Raw genomic sequence first — 26,893 nt, 5'->3', positions numbered from 1 at the left:
TATACGTTGCTAATTAAGCATTGCGCCTGCCCGGTAACCCTTCCTGCAGATAGGGAAACCGGATCCTGCTTGATTTCCAATTACGCCCACATTAATGGTCTCTCACTGGTCTCAGGACGCTTGGACTATTGCTCTGGCTGGGGGGGTTTCATTTCTCGGCGTATCCAATGGCATGTAATTATTGCTGTGAAGCGTGGCGTATGCGTTATGCTTGGCCTGGCAAAGGGCGATGTCAGCATTCCTCCTCCTCCTGCTGCTCCTGCATACTTTTTCAGTGTCTCTCTCTTTCTGTCGACGGAGCATCTGTTGAATTACGGACTTCGTCAAGGACCGCAGAGGACCACAAATAGTTTCAGCTTTTGATTTGTCAATCTGCCTCCTGGTTTTGTGGCATTCAAATGTGTTTCCTCAATGGCAGCAGCCCACAGAAGTGTGTCGTCTCAATGGGAAAGCGGGGCGAGGTTCTATTTGGTACTGCTCAAATTGTAACTTTTATTTGGAATTCAGTGATGCGGCCCACATTTCTTGAGGCCTGACATTTGATGTGTAAATTACTTCGATTAAATTGCAGTAGAATGCGAAAGGATCCCTCTCAGTTTTCTTTTTAATACATTTTTGAGATATATATTAGATGAGTACTAGTATCTCAAGGCTTCACTCACAATAAAACCCCAATTGAATGCTTTCAAATTGGACAGAATTGAGTGAGTGCGACGCCAAATAATAAGGGAACAATGTTCTTGAATTCTGGCTATTAGTACGATTAAATTAGAGGAGAATGGCACAGTTTCACCGTTTAGCTTTTCGCTGCCAATTTGAAACACACAGGGGAAATATTTCGTAGTATTTACCGAATTGTTGTGTGCCACTTTCTGTATTCTTTCAGTGACCATTTATGTTCGTGCTTATATTCCTTCTGTTCGTTGGAGAACCATAAATAGTGTCAATCGAAGCAACGATTCCCAGACAGAATTCTCAAATCCTCAGTATAGATGAACCTGGACTAAGGAGTCACCTTCCTTCCTTCAGAAATTATAAATAAGATGATTATATTCTAAAGCCCAAAGGATTTGTAAATTAAAGTTGTCGACTGTTCCCATTGGTTTACCTTAGCCGTTCTCCATCACGTTGCTCCAATAATAATAATATGATGCCCGATCTATTGGTTTGTACAGAATAAATATTACGTGCGATTACGTGCAAGAGGCGTGTGGTGCACATGTGGGGAGTGGGGGAGGAACGCTTAGCTTGGATTCAATTTAGTTGCAATGCTCCCGTGTCCGTTTGTGTTTCCTGGGTTTTGGCCAAATAACGCATACGGCACGTAGTACAAATACCAATATAACAGGATGTTACAACGGCTGCAAGCTGCAAGCTGCATGCTGCATCCTGCCCCCGCCCGCTCAGTGACGACAGCGCGATTAGACCAAATTATGCTCAATATTTTCTGCACGAAATCCTCTCAGAACACACATACGAAAGGAGGATCCGCATCTGAGAGGAGTGGGTGAGTGCAGTGCTGAACCGCAAAGAAAGAGATTGGAATACCCCGGCCACAATCTCTCTCTCTCACATCTCTATTTTTTCCCCTGCAATTCAAAATTTATTCGCTGCTAAAAAGTAACCCGCTCTGTGCCTTACCGCACCAAGCCGCTGCGATTTTATTTCCATTGCTTGCTTTGCATTAGCGCACAGTCGAGTGGAAGCGGGACTATGGAGCATGGATGGGCATTACAATATCTGCAATGCCTTTGAGTGCTCGCATAGTTATTCCTGCAGATATTCCCGCGAATCCACATAACATTTTCGCCCCCACCTCCGCATCTATGCACATTTGCAGTAGTCGCAGCATCTCATCCTCTTTCTCATGAACCCGCTCTGGCAGCTGGCGGCAGCCCGGGGATGTGGGCAAACTGAAATTGTGTTTCGCCCGACGCGCTCGCAATGCAAATCGCTAAAAGGTAGCACAATGCCATCCTGCCTCATACATCCTGCCTCCCGCCTACGTGCCTGCTACCCACCCTCCCCTCTTTAGGGCATTGTCAGCGATTTGCCAGCTGAATGCGAGGAAACCATTCTCTGAATGCATTCCTATTTAGCCCGGCTTTGTGGCAGGGGGAATTGCGTTGTCATGACAAATGTATTTAACTATTTTCGGATGGTTCTACTGTCGCTCTGGCTCCGGACTGCATTGAGTGAGTGTCCCCAAAATGATGCTACTGCCCCATCCCAACTGATTCCATTTCGAGAGCCCTGGGACTTGTCACACATAATTGTCACCGTGCTGAGGGTTCGTCCTTTTTGTGGACAGAAGTGAAAGCGGCGACTTTTGCAAATCGTTAGCACGCACTGGGTATTAGGGAACAATACAATGCGTAGGACAGGGTGAGTCTCTTCAGAGACTCGTGCCCCCGTATTTCGGCACATATTTGTAAGGACAACGGGATTTGGGGCATCTCCAAAACACCGGGGACTTTTTGTATGTATCTCTGAGCAGAACAAGATACGCTATAATGCACACCCCGCCTTTGGGACAGTCTCTTAATTCAGACGGGACATGGGAGCCTTGGGAAACAGTTGATGTTGGAGCAAGAACAATTCAATGGACAATTAATTCTAATTCTATAGTTGGTAAGCTAGTTAGTAAGTCTCTTAAATTTCTGTTTAAATTAATAGTATTTGTTTATTTCAAGAGTATATTTTGAGATCTGAATGAAGACTAAGACTAAGAGTAGAAGAATAAGTTGACGAGTCAGTTCAAGGCAACAATTTGGCATGAGATCAAAAGGATGAGAACGATTTAGCGAGAGAGCAGCGTTATGCTCCTGCAGCTCAGGAGTTAGAGATCTGCTTAACGCTACGGTTACTCGATAGATCTAAAAGCCTGACTCGACGCCAGTGTATTTCATTCGTGAACAGAGTCAGCATTCCCGTATACCCCTAAGCTATATTGTATTTGTGATCGAAAGTGGAGGTGCATATGTAACGCACAGAAGGAAACGTTTCCGACCCCAAAAACTATATACATACGAGTATATTCTTGATCAGCATCAATAGCCGAGACGATAGAGCCATGTCAGTCTGTCCGTCTTGTTTGTCGGCTAGTACTTAGAAACTATAAGAGCTAGAGCAACCAAATGTTGCATCTAAAAAGAATGAAAATCTCTCATATCAACAATTTTGAAGTTAAAAGAACACTTTAAACGAAATCCCCGAACTAAGCTCAGATCATTATTATAGCCAGAAAGAAGAAATGCCCCACCGCTTCCAGCAGCTTTGCTTATGCTTGCTTTTGTTGTCATTCGTTTTTATCTACATACTCGTATATGTATCGTACAATAAATCGTTGTTCCTTTACAGCTGCCCGTTCCTGGCGGAGCGCATCAACCCAGTCATTCCCATTGTGGGTGCCGTCCTGTACTTCTTCACGATGAGCTCCCTGCTGCGCACAACCTTCACGGATCCGGGCGTCATACCGCGAGCCTCCAATGATGAGGCAGCCTATATTGAAAAGCAAATTGGTACGTATTCCTGTAGTTGCAGTCCTCCTGTTCGCAGTCAAAGTCGTTGCAAAAGTCCCTCCGAAAGGAAATGTGGCCAAGGTCGGCGGTTACGCCTGTTGCCTGAATACCGCCGCCAGAATCCAGGCGATGTCATGTCCCTCCTTTCAAATAACCCCCGCCCCAACAAACGAACACCATCACAGTCGCACTCACAGTCATACATATATATTTGTTTTCACTTCATTAAGTTTGTGTGTGTGTTGGGTGTTGGGCGGGTGGATGATAGGAGGGCATCGGGGGAAATGTTTGAGCAGTGGCCAGGCCAATGCATTGGTATGCGAGAATCTGCGTGTGTATGTGTGTGTGTTTTTGTGTTTCTGTGTGGCAAGGGGGCACATGAAAAGTAATGAGCGTGCCACGACATAGAAAGGAGGAAAAATAAAGCCCACATGAAAATCATCATCAAAGCGGGCTCTGCCGCTGCCGCTGCCGCCGCTGCGTTGCGCTGCGTTTCTCTCTGCACTAATGAGTCGCTGTTGTTGTTGGCTTTATATAAAATATTTAAAATGAGAAAACTTTTGCTCTCCCTCCCACACCCTCCTTTTGCATGTCAAAAACGCGTTCCCTGTGGACCTCTTGCTGTCGACGCTGATGCTGCATTTCCTCCACACCATTACACGTCTGCGCCGCACATCCGGTTCCGGTTATGCTACTGCTGCTCCTGTTGCTGCTGATGCTCTCTACAGAGGTTCCAAACTCGCTGAACAGCCCCACATACCGACCGCCACCGCGGACCAAGGAGGTGCTCGTGAAGGGCCAGACGGTCAAGCTGAAGTACTGCTTCACCTGCAAGATCTTCCGGCCACCGCGGGCCTCACACTGCAGCCTGTGCGACAACTGTGTGGACCGCTTCGATCATCACTGTCCCTGGGTAAGTCAAGGACCTCGTTAGCACTATAGCCTACCTTTTAATCACGGGCCAACAGTGTCCCTAGTGGCCCGACTGCCTGACATTGAGCCGAGGCCCTCGCATTAGGCTGCTGTGCGCATTCATTGGACGCGCAAATGTGGGACAAAAAAAAAAACAGCCAATGCCTCCTCCCGGCTCCTCCGTCTGTCCGTCCATCCGTCCGTCCGTCCTTATTTCTGTCCGCCCACAGCGAGCGCTGGGCTACAAAGCTCTGTGCCATTGCGGGTCTGACTTTAACCCAATTCCACAGCGCCAACCGCTGAGGTTGCTAATTTTTTAGCAAAAATAATTTCAGCAGAGCGCGCGCATCACGTTTCAAGCTGGAACCTTGTACTCTCTTTCTATATTTCTCTCTCCCTCGTATAAAAAGCTAACCCGGCCACAGGGCCCCTCCGCCTCGTAGTTTTTGTCGCAGGCAGGGCAAAGCGGCTACCCGCAGGCGCCCCAATGATGCAACAAGATGTGCCTGGGCGCGGACCAAGCAAACAGACCACACTCTCACAAACACTAACCCAAGTAGCCGAACAGCACACTCATATTCATAGAGCTGTTTGCATGGGTTGGCGTGTGGCACGCTGATACCCTACACGGAGTGCAATCCATGCGACTGGTATTGCTTTCAGGGCATAAACGAGTATTAATTTACTTAAATGTAACATTGTAAGCGATACAGTTTGGTGTAAACGATCCGAAAACGCTAAAAAAAACTTAATACAATGAAAGTCTCGTCCTCGATAGCTCGTCAAATACTCGCTTGTGAAGCATTTATGAGTTTATATTAACATATTACTCTTTTCAAAGCCCGGTTGCAATAATTTTGCAAACTTGCGCTTGCGGATTGGTTCCGTTTCCAAGTACGTTTACGAACATTTTACGATGGCTAAGTTTTACTGTCGCCGTGTGTATGGTCGTCAGCGTGGTGCTGCTGCCTGTCACCGCTGCACTGCTTGTTTTTGGTCGTTTGGGATAAAGAGAAGATTCTGGATAGTTTTAGTAAAGCAGGAAGTCGGAATTGCTTTTAGTTTATACAAAAAAATTATAAAGGGATGAATAAAAGAGTGTACAGCTCGAAGCCTAGCTCGAAGCAGAGCTCTTCCTTCGTCCGCACCTTTTTATCATTTACTGGCAGGGGCAGAGCGTGTTTTATACCCCCAGAGGAGGACCCTATCATACCGCAGTGGCTGATGCTGATTCTGCTGCTGCGTGCCATCTTGAAGGTCGACTACTGCCTTTTGGGGCTTTGGCAGAAGGCGTTTTCGGGTGGCTCAAAGTACACGATGGGGGTGAGGATAGGGGATGCCTTTTGAAATGAAGGCATTTCTCAGACGATGGCAACAAATTACGAAATTCTGCGGCACACAGGTCTCGTGAAAATGCAATTAACCTTATTATGCCAAGGGCCCGGCTGGGATTGTTAACCAACCGTCTTCATTTTGGTCTTTGCGCCTGTGGTCTTAATGGTCTTTCGTTGCAGGTGGGAAACTGCGTGGGAAAGCGGAACTATCGGTTCTTTTATTTGTTTCTAGTCTCATTGGCATTTTTAGCTGTATTTATATTCTCGTGCTCTGTGACGCATTTAGTTTTATGTGAGTATAGAGTATAGAGTGCTGGAGTCTCCCCAGATCTTTCATTATCCCCATGATCCACCACACACAGTAATGAAAACCGAGCAGGAGGTCTTCGAAGTAATAAAGAAGGCGCCCTTCACTGTGATTGTTGTGTTCATTTGCTTCTTTTCGATATGGTCCGTCATCGGATTGGCGGGATTCCACACCTATCTGACGACTAGCGACCAGACGACCAATGAGGATGTGAGTATGCCAGCGATCCAGGTGATCCAGATCAGACGGACAGTTCTAAGTCATATCTCCCTTCAGCTTAAGGGATCCTTCTCCTCGAAGGGCGGACCGCGCACCCAGAACCCCTACTCACGGGGCAACATCTGCCTCAACTGTTGTCACATCCTATGCGGACCCATGACGCCGTCTATGATTGACAGGTGAGTGATCACACACTCGCTTGAAATCCAAACTAATCGTCTCCCGGCAGGCGCGGCATTGCTACCGACGAGTACATCCAGCAGATGCAGCACCAGTCCAGCCCCCGGCATGCCCTTAGCGATGTGCTGAGCGCTTCTCATATGGTCACCACCGCGCAGCCCATGCTGGGCAGTTCGGGAGGCGGTATAAGCGGGGCTGGTGGCGGCATCAGCATAGGAGGGGCGGATCTAAAGCCCCGCTTCTACGACGAGGTAAGCGACCGCACCAATCCAATCCGATCCGATCCGAGCACCCTCTCACAAAACAATATCTAAATGTCTGGGCACTCTGCTTGCTTGAAATAAATATCCTTATTAAATCTCTCGTACCGATGATCCTTTGTGCACACCATTTTGACGATCTGATCTGTATTTTTCTACTCCTTCTTTTTGTGTTCTATGCAATGTTTCTTTTTGGTAAAAACTACTACTACTCGACCGTCTCACCACTACACACCACCACCACCACCACCACCACCACTACCACTACCTACAACTACAACAACATCAATCAAATCACACTGAAATAACAACAACAAATATATTGACCACCAACTCCAGTCTAATCCCTCCTCCTCGACAATGGACGGATCTGGGGCCGCCGCATCAGCCGCCCTCAACGGCCACGGCCATGGACATGGACACGGACATGGCCATGGCCACGGCAATGGCACCGGCAATGGCAACGGCTTCGAACACCCGCCGCCCAGCTACGACCTGGTCCAGAACGGTAAGTCCCGCAAGCAGCATCAGAGGTGCTCACTGCAAACACTGCTGCCCGCCAGCGCCCAGCACCAGTTCAAAGCCAACAAGCACAAACAACTCAAACACCACCCACAACAACAAGCAAAACCACATCAGCAGCATCAGAAACAGCAACTGGTGGCCGCCGAGCTGCAGATGCACCACGAGGCATTTGCCCGCTCGCACTCGAACCTTCACTCGCCCTCGCTGATGCGCTCGCCGGCCACGTCATCCTCCTACCGGCTGAACCTGAGGCGCTCGCTGCACCTGCCGCTGACGCCGTCGTACGATGATGTGCGAAACTCGCCACTGCCGCTGCTCCACCACCATGTGCACGCCCAACAGACGACTGCCATTGGGAGCGTGTCTGTGGCCACAGCAATGGCTGAGGCAGCGGCGGTGGCAGCCTCTGTGTCGGGAGGCGGTGGCGGTGGCTCATCGTCCTCGACGACGGCACCCACCTCAGGCTCTGCCTCGGCCTCCCTGGCCACGATGCCGCCGCCACTGGCCCCGCGACGACCATCGACGCTGCAGCTTCAGGGCAGTGCAGCGGTGACAGGCAGCAGCACCACGCTGACGACCATACACACAGCGGCACCCCAGCCGCCGGCGCCCAGTGACTTCAAGTACTACTCCCCTCAACGCCACACCGACAACACCTCCAAGTTCAACTACCCGTTTGGAAAATCGGCACGTGGGATGCGCCGCCAGTCGACGCAGTCGGTGGACTCGCAAAAGGTGAACATCGCCGGGTACCAGCCGCTGCCGATGCGGTCCCGCTACAAGCACCAGGAGGTGATGTTCGAGCTTAAGTCGCCGACCAACCGGCTGACCATCCGAGAGTGCGACTTTGGCGGTGGCGGTGAACCCTGCGACGACGATCAGTCGATCAAGGACAGCCAGATCTTCCGTGTTAGTAAACGAAATCTTTATATGAATCACCGGTCGCCGTGGAAGGAGCGCGACCGCTACTCAAACCTCTACGAGTACTCGTTCAACATAGATCTCAACTCGATTATCGAGGATGCCGCGGGCAGCGACTCGTCATAGTACGCAGTTCGCTGCCCCTTTCTTGTCGTTGTCGTTGTCCACCTGCCCCGTGCGGTGCTTGAAGTCGCCCTGGACTTCATTAATTGGTTGTTAGGTGCTGTACATAATAAGCTATGGTCCAGGACCAGGCCCTTGGCCGGCCTCCTACTGCTTCCAGCCCACTGCTAGAGAAAGCTCAGTTTTCTTCTGGCTATTTGGCCATATGCAGGCTGTGCAGGCTTCTTTCTTGGCATTAATTGGCATTCTTCTTTGATGAGAGACGACGAGGGTCTTTAAATTTTGAAGAGGTCTACCCACAGTCAGAATGGGGTACACACATTTGGCTTCCATGACGCGCTTAGATGTTAGGATGAGATTAAAGTCTTCGGTTTGCAGCCCCCTAATCTTGTTTTTGAGTTTCCTCCCGTTGTATGCGTAGACATAGAAGTATGTAAATTGCTAAATTGTATCTTATTATTTTGTTCATGTCCGACCTCCGATATCCGCTGTAGAACCCCCAGCCCCGATCCTGAATGAATTGAAAAGTTGGTTCATAGAAACTTTTACGTTTATGTAGCACCTGTTTCCCTGGCTAATCGAGCCGGTGCTCCTCTGCACTCGCGGTGCAAGGGCGCTCCGGCACCCAGGGGACAGGCAGGAATCTCTCCCATGTATATGTACGTATGTATATCCACCCTGGTCTACGTCCCATCGCCGCCACCTCCAATAGTGTTGCCACCAGCCAACAACGAAAAACCCAAAAAAACCAAACAACCAACCAACATCCCAACCAAGCATGTTCAACTTTAACTTTGTTGGCTTAAAAGATGATTAAGTTTTTGATTTTTGTGTGTTTTGTTTTCGGAATCATGCTAGATTCCTGGCCGAAGGGCCACACCACCAAACGATATCAGTCACTTGGACTTTCGTTGAAGTTTTGAATAATTTTGAACGGTTTCAACCGAACGAGAAGATGAAATAACATTACACCACACCACACTACAGCATAAACAAAAGAAAAACAACGTAAATGCAATTGGAGATTAGAAATTAAAAGTTAGCTAAAGTCTTAATGAGCCAAAATAACTGCCATTTATCGAAGCAACATTTTGTTAGAACTTTGTTCATTTTTACAATGAAAATTAAGCGTAAACTAACGTATCAAATTCAATAAGAATTTGATATATGTACTATGATGATGATGCATCGCTTTTAAGGGAGTAATTTTTAACTACCTTCTAGTAGCTACCGAAAATACAACCCACACATTGTTGCCAACGGGACGAATATCGAAAATCGAATATCAAACATGGAATTATGTATGTACTTAAGCGTTGAATACTCGTATGGGGGAAGGGAGCGGATCATTAGCATTACCAAGTGACTGCAGCAAATAATTAGCAATAGAAAATTTGAAAATTGTGTGTTGAAATCGAAATTGATACGAAATATGTATGTATTTATACCTAGTTGTAATAGTAATTGACATTTGTTGGGGGCAAAAACAGGGACAGGCCGCACGCTCTGCGGGTGTCCTGGCAGGCTCTGCTGCAGGGTTGGGGGTCACGAGGGGAGCGAACGAAAAGGTCGCCTCAGCTTTAAATCTTGAGCATTAACAATATTATGAGTTCCTTTTATAATTAATTGCAAGCATAGTACGACGCATTAGCGAGGTAATTGAAGTTATAGATAGTTATATATACACATGCATACATACATACATAATATATACATATATATATATATATATATATATATATATATATATATATAAAGCAAGAAGCGAGTGTTAAATTATGCAAAAGTAGATTTATATACCTACATATAGTACATATACAATACATTATGTATGGTTAAATGTTGGGCAATAAAACGTATCGATCTGAATGAAATGTTTGCGGATTGGACACACAAACACACACACAAACAACTAGAGTGCGTGCGAAGCAATGCCTTGCGGCAGTACCGCGCGCGTTGGGCGCTCACTCCCAAATACGGCCCGCACTCAAAATTGTACAAAATTATAAAGCAAGAAAAGACCAGATTGAAGGAATATACGAATGAATACAAAAAAAAACACAACTAGCGTATAAGTGCGAATACGGATAGAGAAAGCCTTAAGGTCTGTTCAACGTTACGTTCCTGAACGTCACGACCACACACGATCCACACACACATGCAGACAGACACACTCCACTCCCCAGCAGGGGATATTGGGTGGGAGCTTTTTCGCTGCAGTTCTTCTTGAGTTTTGTTCGCGTCTCTCTATCGCCGTCTCGCTGTATCGCTCTTTCGCAATCCATACCATTTCGTTCCCCTTCCCCTTCCGTTACTTAGTTTTAATTTGAATGGCAAAGCGCGTACTCGTCCATCCACTGAATATAACCTCTTGAATACTCGTACCTACCTACCAATCAACCTACCAATGTTTTCTCCTGATTTATCGCACACTAATGTCAAACTCTTTCTATATCTTTCAACTTGACTGTGGAAATGCAACCAATACAAATTGGTTGCTTGTTGTTGAACAATTTTACAAAAACTAACGATATATAACCAAAAACAAATACTGCAATTGAGCGAAAGTTGTCGAGGGCCGCTTAAGACTAGAGTAAAAATTGCATTTTAAGCCTTTATTGGGTGAGTTCTCTCCTAAAGCAAAGTAAAATATTTCTAAAGAACAAAACAAAGCATTTTATTGTTGTATTGTATGTACAAATATCCGAAATTACAATTAATAACGCTTTAGACATTCATTTTGGAATTAGCTACACCGCATATATCCCATTCATATATTTCAGTTGATTTACCCCCGATCCCTTGCTTATCTTATCCAGTTGCCACTGCAAATACTAGCTAAAGTATATACCCATATTCGGTTCTATACCTACTACATAATCGTACATATATTCTCATGTTAAGTTCAAACCACCCTCATAATCAAACTTTTGACAGACGGAAGGCAACACCACCATCCAGACACACAGACACAAGGAACACACAAACACAAACCCCAAAAGTTGAAATTAATCACAGTATTTAGCAACGTTTTTATTGGCCACCTGGCAACACATCAGTTCTACTGCAAAATCCACCCACTAAATGTATTCACGACATTTTGCAAGCATGCTTTAAATTGATCCAATTCGCACCGAATTTACCATTGAATCTCACTAACTAGCGCATATTTCACATTTATCTTTTGCGACATTATATTTGGTCGTTTATTGGTTAAGAGCTTATCAATCGACGTATATATTCCCAACCAAGTTGATTATCCCTACCACATTCCTGCAACATGCGCGCATCGCACGCCTGCAGACACGGACCATGACAGCGTCTTCGAAGGGAACGGGAGTGGGGATTTAAATTCCCGCCCACTCATTGTAATTACACCACCGCCCGCCCATTCAATTACACATGTACTGTATGTTCATTTTAACAGACAACCCGTTTTAATTTAATTACGAATTACGATTTTAATTGCCGCCTTTTCAGCATTTATGATTATTTGCATTTTTAGTCAGTTTTGTTTTTCCCACAGCCAAAACCACAATACAAAACAACACGACGAATCCAAACACTCCAAACCAAACCAAACCCAGCCAAACCATCAACGCCACACAAATAAAAGACACACAAACCACTTTGCAAAAATGGTCAAAATTGAAATTCGAATTTTAAATTAGTTGGCAACTTTGTTGTAATGAGCATTTGAATAATTTACATGCATTGATTATACGATATAAACATTCGGAAACATTGAAGCTACACTGTTCACTAATCAGCCACACCGTTGTCACCTCTGCCCTCTCTCTCTCGTCCGCAGGTAATTCCAATAGTCTAGCTCAGCTGGTGGACAACGAGATTCCCCTAGCCCAGATGGACATTCCGGCGTACACCCAGCAGACGGCCACCCAGGCGCGCCAGTTCCGACACCGGCACCACAAGCAGCGGCAGCTGTCAAACGGAGCCTCGGTCAGCTACGAGAATAGGCTGGCCACGGCTAGCAGTGAGGACGAGCTGGACGACACAGAGGTTGTGGTCGTCGGTAGTCCGGAGGTAGTGGCGGCAGTGGCAGCCATTGCCACCAATAAAGCGCGGGGCTTGCGTAATCGCAGCGGCAGTTACAGCAATCTCTTTGATGCGGACTTTAAGGCAGCACTGGTCAACTCCTCCCTGGCTGACGGGCATGCAGTGGCGGAGCCCTCTGGTGGCGCGGCAACAGGCTCTACCGATGTATTCAAGCCTTCGGCTGGTGCTGCATTGTTGGCTGTCGCCATGGGCTGTGACCATGCGCTAGCCAGCTCGGTCTCAAAGACGGAGAATATGTACAGCAATGTGCCGCACGTGGCGAATGCCTCTAACGCAGAGCCGCCAGATTCCGCCCTGCATGTCTACTCCAACATCATTGACGAGCGCGCCCAGCAGCATCAGCGAGAGCAGCTGCAGGCCACCACTGTGCTGTCATCGACGCTCTTGAGCGACGACCTCGACCTGGACGATCCAGTGAGTGCCTCCTTTGTGGGCGCTCACTCGCAGCGCAAGTCGATCTGCGACGGGGCGGAGCAGGCCAAGTCAGCGGATCGGCTGCGCATGCTTCACGACACCACGATGATCGACACAGCGCTGGATCTGGACAGCCTCGACGGCTCGAGCATGGGCAACAGCTCGCAGTCATGTCTGGTAAAGTCGAACAAGCCGGCAGCCAGTGGTTCCAATGTGAACATAGTCTGAACCGATCCTTGCCTAGCACCCTTTGCCCTGTACAATAGATATTCAGTTTTTGGGTCTGCAGAGTATTACTAATGTTCATTAAACGAGCCTGACGAGGTTTTCATTTTATCATTTTCCATTTGTGTGTGCTGTGGTGGGTCGAGGGGTAACCAACAAGAGAGATGAGAAGATAAACTATCAGCAGGCAGCTAAAATATTACCTTACCGCGTTACGCATTCGAAACAGATATACATTTATATACATATATACGTACATATGTATATGGTATAACTAAGCATTTACACATATGAATGTATGTATGTACAGCAAAACAAAATGTGGTGAACAATGTTAACAATTCAGTGGCATTAATGAGGAAAACAAAGAGAGACCCCAATACTATATGGGGAGAAACTGTTTATACAATACACGACGCAAACATATAAATCAATTATAAGTACGTACGTAGATAAAGATAAAGATATTTATACATGTATGGTTAGTTATAGAGTACGAGTATCATTTGTAAATTTAAGTTTTTACAGCGACCCAAACGAGTCCGCATCGTTGTTTAGAGTTTAATGATATTTGCGATAGTGGGAAGAAGGCAAACCAAACAGAAAATATCCAACCAGAATACTATCCTGAAATATACGTGAATTTGCAAATAGAACGAGGAGAGGCGGAGGAGAACGAGGAGGAAAAATGTTAACAGCATTAGAGTTAAAAGCAACAATGTGGTGTATTAAATGTTCATAAAGTTACCATTAAGTGTATTTCCAAGGTGTAAAATGTTATATGACAAATTAAATCGAGTTTGAGAGTTCGAAAGCTCCAATGCATGAGTGGGCAAAAATGTTAAGCGTATGTTATGCGAAAATAACAAAACTACAATTATACAAAGAATAAACATTTATAAATAGAGAAAATTAAAAATGTAATTTTATTCGGTCGGAATGGAGCAGTTTTTGGTTCGAATTCGATTGAATGGAAATGACCTTTTTAGTCCGACTTTGAAATTCCATTTCGCCGTTACACTTGGCGCAATTTTAATGGCCCTGCCCTGCCAACTCACTTGAGTTTCGTAAATGCTAAACAACGCACAGTGCTGGCACTTTAGCTACAGGTACATAATATTCAGGCTGAAAGTCTTAGCTTGCTAGAAATTTCAAAAGGAATATAAAAATCGACTAATATATTGGTTTGGTAACGAAATGCATATTCTTATCCGTAGTTACTTTTCCCTACACGGAAGAACACAAATGCTACGCATTAGCACTAAGCAAATAACTCATAGAGTGGTCAAATCGACTTGAAACTGACTGCCTAATCAGTATAGGGGATTGGCTCCCAGTGTCTTCGTGTGTGCGGTGTCACATACATAAATGATGGCAATGCGTGTATATATTCTCGACTTCATATGCGTTTTCATTTTTAGCGCTTGAGACGTTTGGCATTTTTGTGTTGCTTCTGAGCTCACATACCCTTTTTTTCAAACTTGAGACTATATGAAGCAGCTTGCCCCAAAAAAAAACACTTAAATTGTGTATCCTCTCTATGCTCATATATTTATTAAATACATTTAGGACGAAAGGGATAAACGGTTATAAACATCTAAATACATATGTACACAAATAATGGATAACGGCAATTGACTTGCAAAAATTTTTTTTTGGTTTATACTATTTATTTACTACTGATTTTTTCATTATTATCAGGTATTCCTCAGCAAAAGAAAGGAATAAATCTCCAAATATGTTGTAAAGATAGAAGAACTGCCCCCCAAACCATTCCGAGCTTATTATAATATTTCCTTATGTTCCCCTTTTGCAATTTTAAGGAAAACAATATATCGTTTCCTCTTTTGTTGCGCGCGGTGTTTTTCAAACATTTTCAATGACCTCAGTTAACATACATGTGTCTCTCTACATGTTACATACATTTACATACTGTATACAAAGCTTAATTGCTTATAGAAAGGGTGATTTGAATGTTTGAATTTATAAAATATTAGGCCATAAGGTATACAAACCAATAACAGTTAGTATTTAAAATACGCCATATTGATTCTTCAAACGGATTAAATTATTGTTTCAGTGGTGAAAGTCTTTGCAAGCTAGTAAAATTAAATAGAACATCAAAATCGAGGAATATAATTTAAGACAACGGTATATTTTTATAATGAGAAGGTATAATTTATCGATAGTGCCGCAGGAAACTCGGGCTGCGAAAACATCGATAGTGGCCACCAACGATGGTGGAAATAGTGTAGGTGGCCTAGATTACCCTAGAAAAAATAGCTCTAGGTTAAATGAAATAGTTCCTCATCCGTATTATAAACGCAGTATTGACGGCAGTTAAGATATCTTATATAAATAGATACAGAAAACTGTAATTTTCTGTAATTCCTTAAAGGCTCTGAAGAGAAATTAATCAAACTTATACTTAACAGACGAAATCCACCTCGACATGGACAATTCACTCACTAGCAACTTTATTGTGCACTGGAAACCCGGTCACAAGAATATTGCCATTAATGAAAAGACTTATATACTAGCCAAATCAGCCACTAATGTAGGTAAACTATTTATTTTAAATAAAAGTTCAGACGGATTGGAACAATGAGTACAAGGAAATATAAAAAACCAAAGGAATTTATTTTGCGTCAATTTACAATGAAATTCCAGTCAAACCATGGCACTGGGCTCTCGACTGGAGTGCAAACGAGAAGGGACGTGTGAAACGCTCCTTACGCGTCACAACTTTTATCCCCGGAACTCAGTACTACAAGTGCACCTTAGCGGTGTTTTGTCAAATTTTAAAATTTTTCTTCATCTGTCATCTACATCTACAACACTTCTCACACCAACACGCTCCGTTAGCTCGCCGCCCTCCCCTAGACCCAAACACTGCAGACTCGAGGCAGACGCAGAGGCACCGTCCGCACACAAAAAAAAAAAAACAAATATACGCTGCGGGACGGGGTGGGTTAAAACTCGGTAGAGGCACCGGCATGGAGCGGGCAGGGGCAGGGGCCGAGTGAAGCAGAAGCAGAGTGTGAATGAGAGAATGTAAAAAGAACAACAAAAGCTGCTCGGATCGCAATTTGGTGATCTGATAGATATGGTCATTCCCTACGGAATGGCGTTTTTAGTTTTCTTTTAGATTGTAGATTTGGGAGGTTTTCGACCTTTTGCTGGGGCGGAAGGGGGCGTGGCTCATTTTTAAAATACACTCGAACAGTGTGAGCATACAGAAGTCTGCATGCAACATTTGGTGGCTCTAGCTTTTATGGTCTCTGAGATCCAGGCGCTCAACAAGACGGACTGACGGACAGACAGACATGGCTCTATCGACTCGACTATTGATGCTGATCAAGAATATATATACTTTATGGGGTCGGAAACGCTTCCTTCTGTGCGTTACATACAACCGTTATTCCACATAAATACAATATACCCTATTTGCTCTTCGAGTACCGGGTATAAAAAGATAAAGGGTATAAAGATAAATAGACTGTTAATTTTACACAAAATCAAGGGCAGAAACACCAACATTTGCGAAGTTTGCAACGTTCTCGACAATGCGGAACATGAAATCTTGTCCTGCCAACGACATGCTATTATCATAAAAAATAAAAAAAATTGCATCGCTTTAAAGATCTTAAGGAGCTATTGCTTACAAAGGAGCCTCTTTTTTTAGAGAATTGACCAAATTTATTATTAAGGCTAATTTGGAGTTGTGAATCGAAACACATTGGATTTTACTCAGGTCGGGTTAACTCGGTGCCAACGGAAGTCACCTTGAGGAGCAACCTTCTGTTCTTCCTACTTTCTGAGGCAACCTGGTGTTGCAATACACACCTTCACCTACGCATACACACCAATCCATTTCACTACTAAATATTTTGTTAAACTCTTACACACGACCACACTTTGAACTAAGCATCATATTGTTTAAATTATAAGAATATACCAATGCAACACCATGCATGGTCTCATTAACAACCATCGATAGTCAAGAAAATATCGACAGCCCCATCATCGAACTGAAGTACCTGGTCAATGCGGACTCATCGTCGTGCGACCATCCCATTTCGCTGCAGCGATTAAATACCAAAACAAAATACAAAAATATGCAATTTGTTGAAATTAATCCAACAAACACCTATTTAAGGTAAATAATAAGTTAACTCTTAAAAGCGATAACTATATTCTTCGAGTTTCAGTGGCGAGCAACTCATTAAGCACCGCCATTTGGAAATAGAAGCCCCGTCCGGCGGCCTGAAGCGCACACAGAATGAAGGAAGTGCAGCTGAACTCGAGGAAATTACCGCGGCTCTTGGTAAGGTGTAGGATTGATGTGAGTCAATTATATAAAATGTTAATTACTTCAGCGAATCTGCGAGCTCAATTGTCTGTGCCACGCATTGAACGCCTCGGAGGGAGAGCTCTGGCCACTTGGGATAAAGAACAGCAAGCAGCTGAAATACTGCGCAAGGATGGCAAATTTGAGAGCTTCGGATACAGCGTTCAGGGTAAACAATATTTGGAATACTACGAGGCCTTGTTTCTTCTGGAGTTGGTGGGTAAGTCGGTCATTCCGTATCGATTTTTATTGACGTGAAACAAATTTCAGGGTCGCCTGCAGCTGGAGTACCATGGAGTGACTGTTTCAGTGGAGCAGGCCTATGTCTTGCTGCTGGGGGAGCTGGAGAGCGAAAAGTACAGCAATTACTTGGTTTATTCAACAATGTCTCGCGCTGGATACATAGTGGTTAGGCATAAGCGCCATCAGCCAACAGCAGAAGCAGTGACTAGATCAGATTGCATCTGGGCTCTGCTGGATTTGAAGATTGGGAATATACCAATTGCTGGAAATATCAGAGCTTCACCGCTGTATGCTCCTGTAGAGAAAAGCATGGAAGATATGAAACAGCTAATCGTGTGGCCAAATATGGAAGATAACGAAAATAGCTGCGAACCGATCGATTTCAAATTTGACACACGAAAGCGAAAATCAAATACAGCTTCGAAAGGAGATCCTGGCAGCAAGAAGGCATGTCTATCAACAGGCAAGAGCCTGGTAGACCTTTCAAAGACCGAAGCGACTTTTTCAAGATTCGAAAGAGTCTTCAACAAATTTGACATTGTGCAGCTTAAAATCAGCGATTACCCATACGATGATGATTTAACGCTACCTTCTCTCAATATATCATTTGACTTGCATCTTCATAATGAAGGTTTCAAAAAGCGTACGCCGAAAACACCCTCGTTCAACGTAATGATTCTCCCGCCTGATGCGCTGTTTCCCACACACAGTGAGATTGCCCAGTGCCAGCGTCAACAGCGCCATACAGCACCACTGCTCGTCGTGTCCGTTAGCGAATCGAAACAGATACAGGCGTTTCTGTACTATATTAGTTGATGATGTCGGGTTCTGCGGATGTGCTACCTGAATATATTGTACGTCTAATTATTGTTATTTTACATGCGCCTCAAAAATTGCCCATTGTGCCTAACTTAATATAAATACCACTCACTTTATGTTCCACAAAGTGCCGACAGGAGAAGTTCTGACATTCGATGAAAATTATTTTATTTTATATGTACATATAATTTTGGCCTCAACAAAATTTCCGTGCAGAAATGGTAAGCTTATTATTGGGAGGGGATCAGAATTAGTGGGTCACTAATCTGTCTGTAATGTGTGTTATTTCAGAACGCACCAATTGTCTGGATAATGGGCGGCCCGAACAGCGGCAAAGACGTCCAAGTTCAAAAAATTGTGGAGAAATATGGCTTTACGCATATCGATCCTAACGCCATGGTGGACAAAGAGGTGAGACAAACCAGACAATCGCAATTGCAATACTATTTGACACATTTGTACTTTCACCAGATTGAGGCTAAGAGTGCAGATGGCAAAAAGTTCGAGGCAATCCGTAAGGATGGCAAGGAAGTACCTTTGGCCGATATAGTGCCGCTGGTGGAGAAGCAAATTATGGGCCAACGTGGCGGGATCAATGGATTTTTACTCAATGGGTGAAATATGGGAATCCATATAAAAAAAGATCCACCTGAATATTTATACTACATAATTATAGATATCCGCGCAACGAGGCCGAAGCCAAGGTACTGGAAGATCGTCTTGGCCAGCCTACCATGATCATTGCGTTGGATGTCCAAGGAGACACAAACAAAAAAGAGTCCAAGGCAGTGCTACAAAAATATTCCAACATAACGATGCAACTTAATGCCGAACGTGATGCCAATGAAGTATTCGAGGATCTAGTTCCCAATATGGAGACACTGGTGAAGAACCGAGGGCCCCAAATCTCAATCGGACGCTAGATCTTCAAAATTCAAGTTGCTTGAAAATCCCTATAACATATTCATAGACATTCAATTCAAATCGAAACAAATACAACTTTAGTTAAATAGACCACATACAGAAAAAGCACACGGAACACAAAAAGCTCAATTCGAAAGCTCGCGTCAGCGCTCGTCTACGCGTACTGAAACCGTTAGCCGAAAGCCTTTTAATTCAGTCACTCGCAATATACGCTGCATCGAGCGAGGGTGGTGGAAAATCGTCGGGCAAAGATATCGAACAACTTGGCGCTGAGAAAATCAACCACAACAAAGAAGAACGAGGCAGACCAAGAGTGTCAAACAAACATCGGCTCTAACCTAACGAAAATTTCGCTTGTTCAACGAAAATCCCTCAGAAGCGACGCATTCATCTCGTATACATCACAATGGTGAGTGAGAGAATGTGCCAGTGCTAGTTTGACTGTACTCGTATACTCGAAATCCCCGCACATTTGTTTGGGGTTTTATATTGCTTTGCTCTGATTTATTTTTATTTGTATGCCACTTATATCAGTTTCGCTTTTAGTTAAATTTCTCTTTCGGCGTTTTATTTTTCCCCCCACCGTTTGAACGGCGAGAGCGAGATTTAGGGATTGCATAGACGACACGACCTTGAGCCACTTTCACGACACTTGCATTTGTGCACTTGACCTTGCCAATTGTTGCAATTGCCCTAGGCAGCACACTTACTCTGGCACATACTTACATATGTATTTCGGAACACATCGCTTCCGATGCGAAGTGTTTACTTATCACAGCTTAGAAGCTCCATCAGCTGTTCGCCGCTGATCTGGTATAAATAGAGACTCGGCTAATAGCAACGATTACGTGCCTGTGAAATCCCCCTAAATACATACACAAACAACTAACAAATTAGCAACTCAAATGGCCCAGTCGATCGCAGTAAAAAGCCGAAATTTCACATTCCAAACAGAGAATTTTGACGTCAAATTTCGATAAATTTGCATATATTTATGACCAGTTCCCGATACTCAGGAATTTCTGGCGGGGCTTGATTCATTAGCATGTCTCCAGTCCCCAAACCCCAGCATCGTCGCCAGAGCAGTTAAATGTGTTTATTGACGCTACCCGAACTAGACAGTCATGCCGGTTTTGATTCAGTCGCGACGGATGGAATGATTAAATTAATTACAATAAAATCAGCAGCAATCTTGAGATTGAAAGAGCAAAAGTTGGCGTCCCAAAAAATTCCTGCTTGCTGAATAGTTTTGCAGTTCCGTTTGAGAAGCGCGCAAGTGTGGTCTAACTTTAATAAAAGTTTTGATATAATTGGCAGTTTCACGGCGGGAACTTAAACAACTGTTCATACAGTATGTACGTAATGACCAAGTGTGTAAAAGGTCAGTGCCAAAACTTATTTACGATGGACACGGAACGCCCTAGCTGCGGATCCCTGAGAATGACATTGAAAAGTCACTGAACTACTAAAAATATAACGAAATTACGTAAATCCGATTGAGAATCATAAATTTTCACACGCAACCATTAAGATGCGTAGAAAATGTGCCAACAGAAAAGCGAGCAGCTCAGAGTAAAAATGAATATCAAAACAAGGGTGCTATAGAACAACCTGCTCATTATCAAAGCTGCCAAATTGTTGTTCATTTTGTTTGTCTGGTGATTTTCCCCTTTCCCCAAGTTTTCGCTGGGGTGCGACAGTGCGGAACAGGTGAATATCAGCGGGGGATCCGATCCACATCCACAGGCATCGTGTAGAGCACACGCAGATCTCTTGACCACCTACACACGCTATTGAGTCACGAGCCGCCAACAAAATCGACTCAATTGTTTACAGCAATTGAGATTTTCTCGCTGAAATCAAACCATCATAAATACAATTTTTTGGGGCTGGATAGAGGTGCCAATTGCTTTGAATGAGATCTCCGACGTGCCATGGATGGCTGGGAGCGGTGAGCTCTGTGCCAGTTCGGTCTCTCGTACCCTGTGCCTCCTGCTCAAGATCAATGTCATGTGGGAATGTAAAATGTATTAGTTCTCGAACTCGACCGCGTATATAGAGCACATGTGTGTATGCATGTAAAATATGCCTGGTGGTATGTCTGTTCATATGGCTGGGAAGTTTATTGTCGGCAAACATTTGAGGTACATTTTTTGTTGGCAAAGTGCCCAGAATTCGAATAGCTACATATTAACAAATCCAAAACATCCAGATATTGTCCAATAACACTGAAACATTGAGATATCTAACCATCCCCCACAACTGTCTCGATTGTGTAGTTATTTATGTGTCACCAAATGGCAATGAAGAAGGAGGCCCAGGAAAAGCTCAAAGCAGAGGAGCTCCGAAAGGCGCAAGCCGCTGTAAGTAGCCTCAGTCACACGACCTGATCGACGGGCAAAGTAATCTTCTATTAGGTTTATTTGATGTATGGCATGTACATGTACCGTGCGGCCGCTGCTTCAAAACCAACCTCTTAAGACCCCTGCTCCCTAACTGAACTAAGCTTGCATCTAAGTAAACACTAACTAAGCTAATTGTAGATGTTACTCGAGTCTGTGTGTCGGTCCCGTCTAACCTCTGTCCCATATTGCAGTCCGAAATCCCCATCATCTGGATATTGGGCGGTCCTGGCTGCGGCAAAGGCACTCAGTGTGCTAAAATTGTGGAAAAATACGGTTTCACACATCTGAGCAGTGGCGATTTATTGCGCAATGAGGTAATGTTGTTCGAAAAACCTGACATAGTATGATTAATTGCGTCAGTTAATTGTGAATTTCCATTTTCAGGTGGCTTCAGGATCGGACAAGGGTCGCCAGCTTCAGGCCGTCATGAGCAGTGGCGGCTTGGTGTCCAACGACGAGGTCCTTTCGCTTCTGAACGATGCTATCAGCCGTGCCAAGGGTAGCTCAAAGGGCTTTCTCATCGACGGATATCCACGGGAGAAGAACCAGGGCGTTGCCTTTGAGGAGCGCATTGCTCCCGCCGATCTGGCCTTGTACTTCGATTGCTCTGAAGACACTATGCTGAAGCGTATAATGGCGCGTGCCGCTGCAGCAGCTGTAAAAAGAGCCGATGACAATGAACAAACCATAAGGGCGCGTCTGCAGACTTTCAAACTGAACACAAGCGCCATTCTGGAGCTATACGCAGACAAAACCTTGACAGCAAGTTCTAAAGTAAACTTATGTCAACATTTACTAAATAACCTTCGCTTACCCACAGATCAATGCCGAGCGTGATGTTGATGACATCTTCCAAGAGGTTGTCCAGGCCATCGAATGTGTGCTCAAGAAGAAGGCGAAAGCTGCCGTTCAGTGCTAGTAGGAAGCGCTATTATTAAGAAACAGTACCAAAGTTAGCAATACAGCCAAAAATTTATAAGCACTTTTTAACGCTAAACTCGAAGAAATCTCTTAAATTGCCCCAATGAAAGATAAGCACCATATTTACTATTTTTTAAATGAATGTCATGTTATCCCAATAATCTCATGCGAGAAATGGTTGATCGAATGCTCTTAATAAATTTACACATACATTCAAGAGTTAGTTGACAATTTACTTCGATGTGGAAAAATATGGTTTAAAAAGAATTTGCCGTTTTGAATTAGAATTCCTAATTGAAATGTTAGTAAAATTGTTACAATTATAACTTTACACGAATGTTGGTCGCTTTCCGTGAACAAGACTCTGATTAAATATTTATAAGCCTTATCTGAAAGCACCAAGGGCACAGGTTGTTCGAAAGGAAAACATTTCAAACAAATTCGCCTTGAATTCGAGTGTGAGAGCCACGTGCTTAGATGTTAATAATACAAATTAAAAAGTACATCTTCATTTTATCCACTAAACCAGTTTTTGTTTCTAAGCATCGTGGGAGTAAAACGAAGCAAATCTTACACTGTACTGCCAGATTAATTAATTTTAAGAAAAACTATAAAGTACCTCAAAGAACTCGGTCCTTTTTTTTGTTTTTGAATGGGATAGGGAATTTCCCTTTGAAATCTTGGAAGAATCATATATGCCTCAATTTTGCTGGTTTCGCAGACATTGTATTGTATTAGAAGCGCTTCGTCACTCATAAGATAAATGCAAAAGTAGATCGTCGAATAAATGATAAAATTGTACCCGAAAACTGGAGCATGATATTCGAATATGTCGGTTCTGGCAATTATGTGAGCCATGTTTATTTAGGAGTGGGCTATATTTCAATCAAGATAATATCAATTGTTTATAAATTTTCATTTGTTTACTGACGGGAGTTTCCGTCATGAATTCGGTGTCTTAAATGCAAAATAGATCTGACATAATTTTGGCAAATCAATAGTCCCACAACCACCGAGAGAAAAATCGTATCAAGAATCGACAATATTTGTTCTTCAAAACTGGTAGGAGCCGAATCATCTGTGTTTTATCACGGAACTAAATACCATGTGGAGCAGTCGAGCGTCATCATGTGGAGTGGTGCTCCCCTACAAACTGGAGTGGGCCTCGAGTTCGTGTTCTTGGCAATCGAATTGAGCGTTAAGTCAATATAGAAATTTATGTAAACGAAGTGATTGGCGACAGCCAGAGACGGCGCAGAAGCATTGGCAGCATGCCTCATAATTTTTCGTTTCGTGAGTTATGTAAAAGGCGGCAGCAGCATTGAAATAAGAAAGATTCAGAGAGATACCTATAGGTATAAATACATACGTAGAGAGGCGAAACAGTTAACTGCTCAGAAATTATCACATGACGACGACGTAAAAGTTTTTATCGGACGATTATCGTTGGACGCGATCTCCGGATTCGGGAATTCCAATTCCACAAAAATCAGCATGACTAAACAGACAGAAGAGCTAAAGCAGGTTTTTTTTGTTGATATTTTGTTTGTTTTTTGGATTTTTGTTTTTTTATTTTCATATACAATTTCTTAATATTTTGCATCGAATTTGTATGCTTTCCTTTTGTTTGGAGACCCATCGGTAATTTGGGGTTTTGTTTTTCATTTGGAGCCTTACAATTAAAATAAATATAGATGTTTAAATAGTTAAAACTAAGAACAATGTACAAATTTTGATGGAGAAATTAGCTAACTGAAGGAGTATCTAGACATATATCACACGATTAGAGAATTCTTTCAAGGTAAAGCTATAAAGATTCAGTCAAAGGGGGTAGGTACGACTGGACGTACTCATCCTAAATGAGATTGTCATCACTATACGGATGTTGGGGCTGCTGCTGATGTGGGTGCGGGTGCTGCTGCTCCTGATGATGCGTTTGGTGTGGCCGGACATAATGCTGGGTCGAGTGGACCCGCTGTGGTGCAGTAAGACCACCAGTCTTACTCTCAATCCAGTCCAAATAGTTTGTGACTCGAGTGAAGCCTCCGGGAATATTGGTTTCGCAGCCATCGGCTGGGCCAAAGCTGGTAATGCCCACAACGGTTTGTGTGTTCTTGAGCACTAGAGGGCCACCGGAGTCGCCTGTGCACACGGTTTCGTCTTTCAGGCCTTTGGCACACATCACACCAGACGTAACCACATCGTATTCCTGTGCGCACTCCTCATTCGAGATAACTTTAAGCTCGGTGTACTGCATCGAGTCCGAGTTGGACATCTCCACCATGGCGCCCCATCCGCTGGCCACCACGCTCATGCCCGTGTACTGATCATGCCGCTGTCTGCTGGGCAACGAGGCTGCCTGGATACGAGTGGTAAAGGCCACATCCATTGGCAGCTTGACCAGAGCGATGTCATTTGCAGCCGTCTCCGGATTGAATTTCTCGTGCACAATGAATTTGTTTGAACGGATCACCAGTCCTCCCAACTGCTCCGTGTCGTCCACGCTCTTGGTACCCAGGTAAACATCATAGTGGGTAACTCCCATGGTGCAGTGGCCGGCAGTGAGTATCCAGCGCCTGTCCAGCAATGTGCCGCCGCACAGAATGCGCTTGCGCCACAGCTGCTTTCCTATCAGCATCACTTGGTAGGGGAACTTTTCAATCTTTCCGAATTTCGACTGGCCGATTGCATAGCCTGTGCTGGGAGCTGGCTGCCACATGAGGAGCAGGACCAGGCCGAGGCCTAGTACGTGTGTGGGACGGAGGAGGGGCATTGTTCTGGCTGCCATTTCTCTGTTATTTTCTGTTGCACTTGTCACTGATCTTTCTTATAATTCTTTATGGGACCGAAATAATCGAGTTTTGTCACTTGCTTGTTTCAGTTTTGGTTTGTGGATCTGCGCTCTTTGAACGTTCGCTTCAATCTAAATCCGTTCTGACGGAGTCGTGATATTTTATACGTCTTCACTCAGCGAAATAATTTTGCCGGTTTTCTGGTGTCTGGTCCCCGGCTCTCTCATACGTATCTCTGCCTCTGTCGCTGCGAGTCTATACTCGTATTCGCCAAAGCCTCTCTCCGCTCTCTTCTGCTTTGCCAGGGAGACTGACTCTTCTTCGGTAGCTTGTTATTATGACAGACAACAGGTCGTAAAATCTCGTTTAAAGCAAACAAATTGTGTATAAATATGTGTATGTTTATGGGGTATGCATATGTGTGCATGTATCTGATAATACGCCAATGCTAGCCTAGCTGTGAGCGCGCGAAAGAAAAGTTCAAAATGTTGAACTGCAAGCCAGCCTTCCCGTCTGCTGATGGCTGGATGCCTAATAGAAAACGGAAGTGAAATTGGGTTGAGCTGATTTCGTTTATTCCCGAAATATCAGCGTCTGCTCTTTGACCTTTGATGATTTCACCAGTTAGAGATGTGCTAAGGATTAGACGAAATTTGTGTTCTCTGGAGAGCATCAAGTTATGAAATTGAAAGAGAAAATGTGAGCCAATAGACAAACACAGAACAGGTATTCCAGCTGAGCGGAGATCCGAGCTCTGGTCCAGACCCAGCCCCTACCGGAGAAGTGAATTGGGGTGACAAATACGATTTTAATTATGTATAAACAATTTTGGAATTCTGATTAAAAGACTAGTTTTGTTTGTCTTTTTCCTCTGGTCTGTTCTGTTCGATTTGGTTTTGTTCTGTTCAGTTGAAAATGTTTCATTCAAATGAAAAGGTGGAATTTTTTTGAAAGTTGCTTTTGCGCATCTTTATTGCATATTTTTCTTCTTCTATTCACAAACATTTCGGTATGGCGCGGCCTGTAAACAACGGGGACTCCAAGTAGGTTTTTTTCATTCACTGGCGCCATTAGAATTTGTATTAATCAGTTATTCATTTACGCCTCAAAGTCCAAAAATGCTGCTAATTTCCAGCGAAACTTTCGGACGAATTTAAGTCGAACAGCGATGAATCAAGATTCGTTGTCTGTTTATTATAAACATTTTAATATGTAGATTACGTTCCCGATCATAATAACAACAACGCTGACTCAATCAGTGTTTTTTTTTCATCCCATTCTATATCGTTTTATTAAAATTTTCCGAACTAAAAAATACGTAGATCGAAACAGATACATATTTGAAAGAGGAGTTAATTTGGAATTTTGTTGAAAGCACCTAGTGATTGTGATTGTCTAACGCATTATTATACTTATTATT

The 26,893-nt window shown here is 44.0% G+C and overlaps 5 protein-coding genes across 13 annotated transcripts in view; 4 read left to right on the top strand and 1 right to left on the bottom strand.

The window, feature by feature from the left end:
* Positions 1-13,623, top strand: part of LOC117580143 (palmitoyltransferase app) — a 63,405-nt gene extending 49,782 nt beyond the window's left edge. For 3 of the 4 annotated variants that reach the window (XM_034266445.1, XM_034266444.1, XM_034266446.1), the window contains exons 5-11: positions 3,361-3,521; positions 4,250-4,434; positions 5,948-6,059; positions 6,130-6,284; positions 6,351-6,472; positions 6,523-6,724; positions 7,073-9,074. In XM_034266445.1, coding sequence (XP_034122336.1) covers positions 3,361-3,521; positions 4,250-4,434; positions 5,948-6,059; positions 6,130-6,284; positions 6,351-6,472; positions 6,523-6,724; positions 7,073-8,305 — 2,170 coding nt within the window. In that variant the 3' untranslated portion in view covers positions 8,306-9,074. Of the gene's footprint in view, positions 1-3,360; positions 3,522-4,249; positions 4,435-5,947; positions 6,060-6,129; positions 6,285-6,350; positions 6,473-6,522; positions 6,725-7,072; positions 9,075-12,113 lie in introns of those variants that run through there. The other variant, XM_034266447.1, reaches the window with a different exon arrangement.
* A 3,286-nt stretch (positions 13,624-16,909) lies between these two features.
* LOC117580144 (tRNA-splicing endonuclease subunit Sen54) lies at positions 16,910-18,650 on the top strand. 5 transcript variants are annotated; one of them, XM_034266450.1, is made up of 5 exons: positions 16,914-17,177; positions 17,230-17,345; positions 17,398-17,585; positions 17,640-18,466; positions 18,560-18,650. In XM_034266450.1, the coding sequence occupies exons 1-4, from the start codon at positions 16,993-16,995 to the stop codon at positions 18,426-18,428; spliced, it is 1,278 nt and encodes a 425-aa protein (XP_034122341.1). In that variant the 5' UTR covers positions 16,914-16,992; the 3' UTR covers positions 18,429-18,466; positions 18,560-18,650. The 5 variants fall into 5 exon arrangements, with proteins under 5 accessions (XP_034122344.1, XP_034122341.1, XP_034122340.1 ...); XM_034266453.1 differs by lacking the exon at positions 18,560-18,650 and having other exon boundaries at positions 16,910-17,177; positions 17,398-17,581; positions 17,640-17,720; XM_034266449.1 differs by having other exon boundaries at positions 17,640-18,639.
* LOC117580149 (adenylate kinase isoenzyme 1-like) lies at positions 18,564-19,625 on the top strand. Its single transcript, XM_034266459.1, has 4 exons — positions 18,564-18,652; positions 18,723-18,842; positions 18,903-19,045; positions 19,108-19,625. The coding sequence occupies exons 1-4, from the start codon at positions 18,650-18,652 to the stop codon at positions 19,352-19,354; spliced, it is 513 nt and encodes a 170-aa protein (XP_034122350.1). The 5' UTR covers positions 18,564-18,649; the 3' UTR covers positions 19,355-19,625.
* LOC117580147 (adenylate kinase isoenzyme 1) lies at positions 19,436-22,900 on the top strand. Of its 2 annotated transcripts, XM_034266456.1 has the most exons (5): positions 19,436-19,764; positions 21,635-21,718; positions 21,952-22,074; positions 22,145-22,522; positions 22,581-22,900. In XM_034266456.1, the coding sequence occupies exons 1-5, from the start codon at positions 19,762-19,764 to the stop codon at positions 22,677-22,679; spliced, it is 687 nt and encodes a 228-aa protein (XP_034122347.1). In that variant the 5' UTR covers positions 19,436-19,761; the 3' UTR covers positions 22,680-22,900. The 2 variants fall into 2 exon arrangements, with proteins under 2 accessions (XP_034122347.1, XP_034122348.1); XM_034266457.1 differs by lacking the exon at positions 21,635-21,718 and having other exon boundaries at positions 19,445-19,764.
* Positions 22,901-24,221: 1,321 nt separating this feature from the next.
* On the bottom strand, positions 24,222-25,619 carry LOC117580145 (brachyurin). Its single transcript, XM_034266454.1, has one exon. The coding sequence runs from the start codon at positions 25,467-25,469 to the stop codon at positions 24,537-24,539; it is 933 nt and encodes a 310-aa protein (XP_034122345.1). The 5' UTR covers positions 25,470-25,619; the 3' UTR covers positions 24,222-24,536.
* Positions 25,620-26,893: the final 1,274 nt, after the last annotated feature.

The sequence above is a fragment of the Drosophila guanche genome, unplaced genomic scaffold, assembly GCF_900245975.1.
Source record: "Drosophila guanche unplaced genomic scaffold, DGUA_6, whole genome shotgun sequence".
NCBI lineage: Eukaryota > Metazoa > Arthropoda > Insecta > Diptera > Drosophilidae > Drosophila > Drosophila guanche.
Note: the sequence above shows the minus strand (reverse complement) of the source record. Positions and strands in the feature narration are given on the sequence as shown.